The 11659-nt window shown below is 44.2% G+C and overlaps 1 protein-coding gene across 1 annotated transcript; it reads right to left on the bottom strand.

Annotated features, from left to right (window-relative positions):
* Positions 1–5811: 5811 nt before the first annotated feature.
* On the bottom strand, positions 5812–6774 carry LOC141060832 (olfactory receptor 5B12-like). The gene has a single exon (XM_073557209.1). The coding sequence runs from the start codon at positions 6772–6774 to the stop codon at positions 5812–5814; it is 963 nt and encodes a 320-aa protein (XP_073413310.1).
* Positions 6775–11659: the final 4885 nt, after the last annotated feature.

Raw genomic sequence — 11659 nt, 5'->3', positions numbered from 1 at the left:
TTAGTTAGCTCTCCGGCTGTGCTGAGGCGTCTAGGATCATCGTAGGTACGCTTCATGGCTACTGCCAGTTGTGTGGATAGGATCAGGGGTCTGCAATCCGCTTAGTTACCAACTTCTCTGGTTTTCTGTGGCTTAGCCTGGGCCTGCTCTCCTCCTCGGTGACCCAATCATAACAGTGACCTCTGATGCCAGCATTTTCATATGGGAATATTTTTAATAATTCTGCAAGAAGGGCCCTCTGGTCCTCCAACATTTTAGTACACCTGTCTGCTTTAGGAATAAGAGACATAGAGTTCTCCTTGTAGTATGGGTCTAGAAGTGTCACCAATCAGTTTTGCCCATCACCTAAAATTTGGAGCATGTGAGGGTGACAGGAAAGGCAGCACAACATAAAATCAGCAATGCGTGCAAGACTGCTAACAGTCAAAACTTCTGTGTCCTCACCAAGAGGATGACTGACCATGCTCTCCTCCTCCTCCTTGTCCTCAGGCCTCCATGACTTTCCACTAGCCTCAGTAATATCATTGTAAAAACATCATTGTAAATACATTATTGTAAATACACCCCTGTAGTTTTTATCTCCCCCACCTGATTGTAGATTGTAAGTTGTCAGAAGCAGGATTGTTTTTCTTGGGTATAAATATTGTTATCATTGTTACTTAGTGTAGATTGTAAGCTGTCACGAGCAGGGTCGTTTTATTTTGGTTTAAATATTGTATTATTGTTATCATTGTTACTTAGGGCAGTTGTGTTTTGAAACTGTTAAAGTGTAAATAAGTTTGCGCTATAAAAGTAACTGTAAATATTAATATTAGAACTTAGAGAAACAGGATGGAGACATAAATTATGGTGTCATTGCCACTCACCATCTTGGTGGATTCCTCAAAGTTTGGGAGGATGGTCTATATGTCCGACATCCATGTCCACTCCTGAGATCTTATGTGTGAAGTCAGAACTGAATACTGACATCCTTGTTGATGCTGGTAGACTAGTCACCAACTGCCCTCTTCTGATCACAAATCCTTTTCAACTTCTGCATTGTAGAGTTCCAATGCCAGGGGACATCACACATGAGTCAGAGAGCCAGAATCTGCAAGCACTGCTGAAGCATGGCAAGGGCAGATGAAACTGTAGCTGACTTTCTAAAATGGGTGCACAGAGATTTGTACTTTTCCTAGCAGATCTGGCAGCTCCATGTCACTTTTCAGAAAACATTGACCAATGAGGTTAAGTGCATGAGCCAGGCATGGCACGTGTGTGAGCTCACCTCACCACAGAGCAGCCACCAGGTTCCAGCCATTGTCACACACAACCATGTGGCTTCAGCGGTGTCAGACACAGATCTGCCTGTTCTTGCAGAGCTGTCCACAACTCTTCATCATTGTGCAGTTTGTCATCTAAGCATATTATCTTCAGCGCAGCCTGTTGCCGCTTTGATGAGGCAGTGCTGCAGTGCTTCATGCTTGAGACTGATGTGCTTCTTTTGGAGATGGAGGCTGAAGAGTAAGTGAAGGAGGAGGAGGTGGTGCAGGAGCTGTAGACTGTGGGGGCAACCAAGATTGACGTAGGGCCTGCAATACTCTGGGTTGGGAGGACGTGCACCATACCAAGGTCAGAGTGGGTCCCAGCTTCCACTATTTTAACCCAGTGTGCCCTCAGTGAGAAGTCTTGTCCCTGACCACTAGAACTTGTCCACGTGTTGGTGGTTAGCAGGACTTTCCAAGTAACAGCATTGTGGAGGGCACAGGTAAAGTTGTGGGACACATGCCCTGTGTAATGCTGGGATGACACTCTGGTAAAAATAGTCCTGAATGTTCGTGGCCTTGGGGTGATCCTCCACTCTGCCCTCTCTTTCTTCAAGCTACATATCCAAGCCCTTGCCTCCTCCTGCCCACTACAATTCTAAAATAAATCCTGGATCTGTACATTCCAAGAAGCTTCAAAAATGTTTGTGCACGCCCTCATGATCTCCCGCCTCAACTATTGTACTCTTACAACACTCAAATCTATCCTAAACTCTGCTGCCAGAGTAATTCAACTGTCCCTCCATTATTCCCCAGCCTCTCCTCTCTGCCAGGCCCTTCACTGCCTTCCTATTGCCCATAAGCTACAGTTAAAAACCCTAACTATGACCTCAACCACTGAGGACTCTCAATTCTAAATATTGTTCTAACTATGACATACAAAGCCATCAACACCCTTTCTCTTCCATACATCTGTGATATGGTCTCCCAATGTCCGACTGGGTCATGACTTCGTATACGCTAACCGAGTGTGCCGTCAGTGAGATGTACCATCCCTGCTCCCTGCCCATAGGATTTGTCCACGTGTCTGTGGTTAGGTACACTTTCCCTGAAACAGCATTGTTGAGGGCCCGGGTAATGTTGTGGGACACGTGCTTGCTTGCGTAATGTAGTGACGGCATACCGGGAGAAAGAGTGGTGGGTGTAGACCAAGTGCCTAGTTACAGTCACCGCTATCAGGTTGCGGAAAGCTTCCATCTCTCATGAGCCTAAAATGCAACATTTCAAGCGCAAGCTGATGAGAAATGTGTGAATTTAGTACTGTGGCGTTGGCTGCATATTTCCGCTTGTGTTCCAAGGACTGGGGTATGTACAACTGAACTCTGTGCTGGGACAAGGATATGGATGTACTTGATGATGGTGCTAGTTGAGTATGTGCAATGACAGGCTGGGACCCTAGGAGGTAGCGACCATGCTATTTTAGAATTTTGGCTAACTAGAGGCGGAAGACCTGTGAAGACTCAGACGTCAAGGTTAGATTTCAGAAAGGCAGATTTTAAGGGATTCAGAAAGAGAATTGGAGGGATCCAATGGCTGGATATCCTTAAAGACAAAAATGTCCAGGAAGGATGGGAAATCTTGAAAAATGAAATTCTCAAAGCACAGTTGTTAACAATTCCGAAAAGAGGGAAGAATAGGAAGCATTTAAGGAAACCAGGATGGATGAACACAGAACTTAAGCACATGCTAAAAAGGAAGCAAAAATGTTTATAAAATGGAAAGAAGGAGGCATATCTAAAGAAGAATATAATGCTGTCTGCAGAACCTGCAAGGCACAAATCAGATTATCTAAAGCTGAAAATGAATTGAGGCTTGCAAGAGATGTCAAAAGCAATAATAAAGGATTTTGGGGATATGTCAAAAGTAAAAGAAAAGTCAAAGATGCTATAGGATTTTTACAGGATGAAAATGATGAAATGGTAAGACAGGATGTTGAGAAGGCTGAACTTTTAAATTCCTATTTTGCATCTGTTTTCTCTCAGAAAGGAAATGTAACATCAACTGTTATTCACTGTCCTATTAAGGGAATAGAAGAATCCAGGATATCTATAAACAGAAAGATAGTGAGGAAACACTTAGCTAACCTAAATGAATTCAAGTCTCCAGGTCCAGATGAATTACACCCCAGAGTACTGAAGGAGATAGCAGAAGAAATTTTTGAACCCCTCTCCATAATCTTTGAAAATTCTTGGAGAACAGGAGAAGTGCCAGAAGACTGGAGAAGAGCAAATGTTGTTCCTATCTTCAAAAAGGGGAAGAAGGTGGACCCAGGCAACTATAGGCCGGTGAGTCTGACTTCTATACCAGGAAAGATCTTTGAACAAATTATTAAACAACATGTATGTCAATACCTGGATAAGAATGAAGTGATTAAACAGAGTCAGCATGGGTTTGTAACTAATAAGTCATGTCAGACTAATTTAATTTCCTTCTATGATGGTATTACTGATTGGGTGGATCAAGGAAATGCTGTAGATATAGTATATCTTGACTTCAGCAAAGCATTTGACAAAGTCTCTCATACAATCCTTATTGAAAAAATGACTAAGTATGGAATGGACAAGGCAACTGTTAGGTGGATTCATAACTGGCTTAGTGATCGGACCCAAAGAGTGGTCGTAAATGGCTGCACATCCAGTTGGAAGAATGTCTCAAGTGGGGTACCACAGGGCTCTGTCCTGGGCCCTGTATTGTTCAACATCTTTATCAATGATTTAGATGAAGGAATTGAGGGTAAACTGATTAAATTTGCTGATGACACAAAGCTAGGAGGGATAGCTAATACTAGAGAAGAGAGAGAGAGGATTCAAAAAGATTTAAATAAACTGGAGAAGTGGGCAGCAACTAACAGAATGGTTTTTAACAGGGAGAAATGCAAAGTACTACATCTGGGCAATAAAAATGAAAAAAGCATATATAGAATGGGAGGAATAGGGCTAAGTGACAGCACATGTGAAAAAGACTTGGGTATACTAATAGATCACAGACTGAATATGAGTCAACAGTGTGATGCAGCAGCAAAAAAGGCAAATGCAATTCTAGGATGTATTAACAGAAGCATACAGTCTAGATCACGTGAAGTAATTATTTCCCTCTACTCCTCTTTGGTCAGACCTCATCTGGAATATTGTGTCCAGTTTTGGGCACCACATTTTAAAAAAGACATCAACAAACTGGAGCAAGTTCAGAAAAGAGCGACCAGAATGGTGACCGGTCTGCAAACCCTGTCTTATGAGGAAAGGTTGCAGGATTTGGGAATGTTTAGTTTGCAAAAGAGAAGAGTGAGAGGAGACTTAATAGCTGTCTACAAATATCTAAAGGGCTGTCACATTGTAGAAGGATCAACTTTATTCTCATTTGCACAAGGAAAGACTAGAAGCAATGGGATGAAGCTGAATGGGAGGAGACACAGATTAGATATTAGAAAAAACTTTTTGACAGTTAGAGTGATCAATGAGTGGAACAGGCTGCCACGAGAAGTGGTGAGTTCTCCTTCAATGGAAGTCTTCAAACAGAGGCTGGACAGACATCTAACTGGGATGATTTAGCGAATCCTGCTTTGAGCAGGGGGTTGGACCAGATGGCCCAGGAGGTCCCTTCCAACTCTACGATTCTATGATTCTATGATTCTAGGTGCACGGCAGGAGGCATCTTTGCATGCACCATGGATAGGAAATTGGCTTTCATGCACAACAACGAAAGAAGCAGTGGTGTCACCTGCAGACACTGTTCGTGGACCCTTTTGTTCGGCCCACAAAGTCAAATGCTTTGCTGCCATGGTCCTGATCATGCTGGTGGTGGTGAGGCTGGTAGTTTGTTACCCCTGCTGGTGCATATGACTTGATAGCAGAGCAGGCCTTGCATTCAATGCAACATTTTTTCAGGAGGCCCTTCTGTACCTCTTGTGAAAGGGGTATTGGGGTGCGTTGTAATCCTTGGCAGCCCATCCACTCACTGCATAGGCTATAAAAAAAAGTTGAAAAACGCTTAAAAAACGCTGCGCCTGAACATAGCCCAAGTGGGGGAGGAACATTTTGGTCTGGGGTTATTTATTTTGCCTTATATACAAGTCATTAACCTGGAAAGAATGTACCTTAACATATTTCCCTGCAAAATCCATTTTGGTTTCCATTTGGTATGTTTTTTGGTGCACCGGTAAAAATGGCATGAAACTCTGAAAACTTTGTTTAAAGCTGTGAACTTGGAGTCAGGAATGCTTCCAGTGGCGATCCCTGTGATGTCCCCGTGTCATTTGAGCAGTGTTTCCATCATCTTCAGACCTTTTTAGACCTTAAAAGGACCCCCGGGGGGGATCGCGGTAAAAATGCTCGAGTCTCCCAATGATTTACATTGGGCTCGTTGTTCTGTCCGGGTACCCGAGTATTCCAATTTGCTTGACCCGAGCAACGAGCACCTGAGCATTTTAGTGCTCGCCCATCACTACATGTGACCACTACAATGAAGGAACAACTCTTTTCATTTTATTAACCAAGTGCAAGCTAACAGGCTAAAGAAACTTATTTCTGGAAAATCCCCTAATGATTATTATATTTATTAACTTTACAATAGCCCCCCAAACCTCTTTATTTCTCAGACTGTAGACCAGAGGATTTAACATTGGGACCACAATCATGTAGAGCATTGATAGCAGCAAGTCCTGATCCTTTGAATCTTCTGAGTCAGTTTTCATGTACAAGAAGGTACCTGGCCCATAGAATAATATAACTGTGATGAGGTGGGAGGTGCAGCTGGAGAAAGCTTTCATACGTCCCGCTGAGGAATGGATCTTCAAGATGGCAGAAAAGATAAAGACATATGAGATAACAGTGAGCGCAAATGGCACAAAGCCAATAATACAAATTTCAAAGAATATGAAGAGTTTACGACTGACGGTGTCAGTGGTGGAAAGATCAACTAATGAATTTAGATCACAATATAAATTATTTATTATATTGGAATAACAGAAATGCAAAAAGGATGTAAGTAATGTATGTAAAGAAGAATTTAAAAGACCAAGTAGCCAACAGGAAATGGCCATGCCAATATACACATTCTTTTTCATTATTAACAAATATTGTAAGGGCTTACATATCGCCACATAGCGATCAAAGGCCATCGATGTCAGCATGAAAATTTCACCATTAGCACATAAAAGGAAGAAAAATAACTGGGTCATACAGCAACTAAAAGAGATCCTGTGATCCTGAGTCCAGGTGATAAAAAGTAGTTGAGGGATAGAAGCAGAAGTGGATGTGACATCTACAACGGCAAGGTTACTCAAGAAGAAATACATTGGGGTGTGTAAATTTGGTACCAAAGAAACAAGAAGAACGATTGTCAAGTTGCCAATGAGAGTAATTAAATAAATGATTAAAATTCCAAAAAATAGCTGAAGTTGGCTCCATAAAGACATTGAAAAGGTGGTAATGTGGAATTCATACTTGGAGCTTCCATTCGGACAGTCACTCATTTCATCTTCAAGGAGACATAACATTTATATATTATTGGTTTTGAAGTATTTGTATATATAAATCTACATTCAAAATTCTCAGTTTTGTAAGACAATTTTAAACATCTTCATGGTGACATTGAAGGCGGAACATATAATAATATAATACTATTAATACTCTAATCTTTCTTCAAATTACTAGAGATGAGTGCTTCGTATTTGTGGGAATTGGTCCAGTGTCCATGCAGGAGGATGGCTTGTCTTACCTTATATTGCTTTGGAAGATTCAGTCCAACTGTAAGGCTGGGGCTTCATAGCAACGTTGGCTGCAACAGCTGTCATTTGACCAAACTTTGCTAAGTTTTGCTGTTGCACTTCAGCACAGTACAAGTGAATACCTTGCAACCGCGAGGATACTGAGGCAAGACATTTGTAAAAAATATATAGCAGCTGGACTTCTTGCCACTTGCCTATTATGGTTGCATTACCCCCGGGATTGCAAGGAAATTCCACTCACTGGTATTGTGCAATGTAGCAACGAAACTCAGCAAACTTTATTTCCATAACAGGTTTTGCAGCCTGTTTAAAGTAATGCTCATTCTTCAATGGTTCAGCTGATAAATGTTACGTGTACTGTCCTTTGTGACATGACCCGCAGGTCGGTAACTGAAACAACAAGACTGGCACGTGTAACTGTCCTGTGTGACGCGACCTTCAGGCCGGTAACTTAAAACAACAAGACAAAGGGGAAGGGAAAACAGTTACAATGGTGGGCCCTGCAATAGGGAACGGGGATGTGGAGACCTTCTGCACTCCCTTGAAGCGGTGTCCCTGAACACTCCTAACGCTCCCTAAACAGGCTCTTCACCTGTCGCCGAGCTGGATACCTGTATCCTTCCCTCACCCTGCAAGAATTGGACTGTGACAATAAACTACCTGCTCTGTACACTTCGCAATGTAACTGTAACACCACGGAAGCGTCTCCTAGAGTTGACTTTCTGAGTCGGGACACCAGAGCCCCCCTGAGTGAGCTGGCCAAGTGGAGTCACCTCCTATCCTATACAGGGAGCATCAGGGGCAAGCTTAGTGGGGTTAGTATCTCAACAGCCATCAACATATGGCTCTAGAGAGCAGAAAGCGGAGAGGTGAAAGAGGACACAGGGAACCAGGATGACGGTCAGGGACTAACAGGGATGAGAGATAAATAGAGAGGGGTGGGAGGACTGGAACAGGACCTGTATACCCAGGGACAGGAGGCGAGGCAGGATTCAGGAACTGGTAGGAGCCGAGAGAGGAGGCAGGCACTAACAAAGAACAGAGCAGGGTAAACACTAAATAGGGATTTTGCCACAGGGCAAACCAGGTGAGCAAGGATAAAGCAAAATAGCGATTGCGCAGAAGGGCAAACCGGGGAGCTGACTAAGGCCCAATACTAGCGCCAGCAGGAGGGCTGGCAAGGAGCTAGCCAAATACAATAATCAGGCATTTACCAGATGCAGGAAGCAGTCTGAAATACCCAAAGGAGGCCTACATGACAGGGCAGAGCTTCCGGGTCACGACCTCCACGCAGCATAACGTACAGATGGAGCACACAGCTGGGTCCTAAAGCACATACGCGGGCAGTGGATCCTCCGAAGGACAGGAAGCACCAAGGAGACGCGGCGTGAGATCCGAACAGCGCCACACCTGGGGGAGAGAGGACCCAGGTAAGTACTCTGGGGCACAGGAGATGTAATAGTACCCTTCCCCTTACACCCCTCTTTTTTTCAAGGCCGGAAAGAAATCTCCCCAAAATACGAGGGGCATTGATGTTCTCCTGAGGTTCCCATGACCTCTCCTCAGGACCAAACCCCTTCCAATTAATCAGGAAGAAGGTTCTCCCCCTGACTTTCTTCATGGCAAGTATAGCTTTCACCTCAAAGATGCTTTCAGTGCAAATTAGTTGAGGAGTGTGACCGTGCGAAGAATGAAAATGGTTAAGTACCACGGGTTTGAAGAGAGATACATGGAAAGTGTTAGGAATACGGAGCGAGGCAGGTAACTTTAGTTTATAAGCTACATCATTGACTCGTCCCTGGACCTCGAAGGGACCAATGTAGCGAAGACCTAATTTATAGGAAGGGATTTTAAGTCTGATATATTTGGAGGAGAGCCAGGCTCTGTCACCGGGATGATACACAGGAGAGTTAAGGCGTCTCTTGTCTGCGTGTTGCTTCATCCTGATACAAGCCTTCTCAAGCGCCCCCTTAGTCTCCTACCAAATTTTATAAAGTTCCTCAGACAGAAGATCAGCCGCCGGTACACCCAAAATGGGAGAAACAGGAAGAGGCACATCTGGGTGTTGTCCAAAGATGATGAAGAAAGGGGATTTAGAAGAAGACTTGCTGGGATGATTGTTTAAGTAAACTCTGCCCAAGGAAGAAGACCTACCCAATCATTCTGGTGACCGTTAGTAAAATGTCGAAGAAAAGACGTTAGTACTTGATTAACTCATTCACCTGTCCATTGGCCTGGGGATGATAGGGAGAGGAGAAGTCCAGGGCTACATCCATAAGCTTGAAGAAGGCTCTCCAGAAGCGGGATGTGAGTTGAACTCCTTGGTCTGACACAATGTGTTGCGGAAATCCACGAAGATGGAAGATGTGGTGAATGAAGATCTCAGCCAACTCAGGAGCAGAGGGCAGACCAGGTAAGGGAACAAAGTGAGCCATTTTAGAAAAATGATCCACAACCACCAGAATGACTGTACAGTTTGAGGAACAAGGAAGATCCGTTATGAAATCCATGGCTATATGCTTCCAAGGAACACATGGCACAGGAAGAGGATGCAGGAGCCCGGAAGGTAGTTGTCTTGGGATCTTGTTCTTGGCATGGGATGGATAAGAGGCTATAAAATCCTTAATGTCCTGACAGAGAGAAGGCCCCCAATAGTGGTGAGAAATAAGAGAAAGGGTTTTATTGGTTCCTGCATGACCGGCAAGTTTGGAGGAATGACCCCAATGCAATACTCTCCTTCTGTCATTCTCCGGCACAAAGGTCTTACCCGGTGGTTGGGTAGCAATGTTTAGAGGAGCCATGGTGATAATCCTGTTGGGTTCAATAATGTGTGAGAGACTCTCTTCATCATAAATTGGCTGGAAGGACCTTGACAGCACATCAGCTTTAACATTCTTATTGTCTGTCCGGAAGTGGAGTTCAAAGTCGAAACGGGCAAAGAACAGAGACCATCTGGGGGGCTGAGTCTCTGAGGAGATTGTATGTACGCCAGATTCTTGTGGTCAGTGAAAATTATGAAAGGATGGACTGCTCCTTCGAGTAGATAATGCCATTCTTCTAAAGTCAATTTTATGGATAGAAGTTCTCTGTCTCTGATGGAGTAATTTCATTCAAATGAAGAGAGCGCCTTGGAAAAAACCCGCAGGTGACAAAGCGCCCGGAAGAAGTCTTCTGGGAAAGTACAGCTCCGGCTCCCACAGAGGAAGCGTCCACCTTGAGAATAAATGGTCTGCTAGCCTCAGGACGGGGAAGCACGGGGGCAGCCGCAAACGCCTGTTTCAGAGTCAGGAAGATGTTTTCAGCCTCCACAGACCAAACATTGGGGTTAACTCTTTTACGGATAAGTGACGAGATAGGCCTGGACAATGAAGAAAAATGAGGAATGAATTGTCTGTAATAGTTTGCAAATCAAAGGAATCGTTGGATGGCCTTAAACCCAAGAGGTCGCGGCCAGTTGAGGATGGTAGAGACCTTCTCAGGGTCCATCCTTAAACCGGAGTCCGAGATGATATACCCCAAGAATGGCAAGGACGTCTGCTCAAAAATGCATTTCTTAAATTTTGCATAAAGACGATTCTCACTTAGCCACTGCAACACTTGATGAATGCTCCGTCTATGAGAAGACAGATCCGGAGAGAAAGTGAGAATGTCGTCCAGGTACACCACCACGCAGGAATATAGGAGATCCCGAAAGATGTTGTTTACAAATTCCTGAAATACTGCGGGGGCATTGCAGAGGCCGAAGGGCATGACCAAATATTCATAATGTCCGTCTCGCGTGTTAAATGCGGCCTACCACTCGTCACCGGCGCGAATACGGACCAGGTTATAGGCTCCTCGGAGATCAAGTTTGGTGGATATTTGTGCTCACCTCAACCAGTCGAAAAGCTCTTGGATCAGCGGCAGGGGATATTTGTTCTCGATGGTAATATTATTCAGACCCCTATGTTCAATGCAGGGACGAAGAGAGCCATCCTTCTTTTCAACAAAGAAGAATCCAGCACCAGCAGGTGAGGATGATTTCCGAATAAACCCTCGAGTCAGATTCTTCTGGACGTACTCAGACATAGCATGGGTTTCTGTGGAAGAAAGCGGGTAGATTCTGCCCCTAGGAGGGGTGGCGCCAGGAATGAGCTCAATTGGGCAATCGTGCAGCCGATGCGGAGGGACGATCTCCGCCTCCTTCTTGTTAAAGACATCCGCGAAAGACCAATAGGTGGGTGGTAATCCAGCAGGAGCAGAAGATGGCCTGGACGACCTTACAGGATGAACCGGCAGCAAACACCATTCTTGGCAAGACTGCCCCCAGCGAAGTACACTGCTCAAAAAAATAAAGGGAACACTTAAGCAACAGAATATAACTCCAAATAAATCATACTTCTGTGACATCAAACTGTCCACTTAGGAAGAAACATTGATTGACAATCAATTTTACATGCTGATGTGCAAAAGGAAAAGACAACAGATGGAAATTATTGGCATTTATCAAGACACCCTCAAAAAAGGAGTGGTTCTGCAGGTGGGAACCACAGACCACATCTCAGTACCAATGCTTTCTGGCTGATGTTTTGGTCACTTTTGAATGTTGGTTGTGCTTTCAAACTCGTGGTAGCATGAGGCAACAAACAGT

Source organism: Dendrobates tinctorius, unplaced genomic scaffold (genome assembly GCF_039654945.1).
Source record: "Dendrobates tinctorius isolate UK_male_01 unplaced genomic scaffold, ASM3965494v1 ptg000245l, whole genome shotgun sequence".
Lineage (NCBI taxonomy): Eukaryota > Metazoa > Chordata > Amphibia > Anura > Dendrobatidae > Dendrobates > Dendrobates tinctorius.
This window is presented reverse-complemented; position numbering and strand designations above follow the sequence as displayed.

Coding starts and splice junctions, on each gene's coding strand:
- LOC141060832 (XM_073557209.1), bottom strand. CDS start 6,774: ATGAGTGACTGTCCGAATGGAAGCTCCAAGTATGAATTCCACATTACC.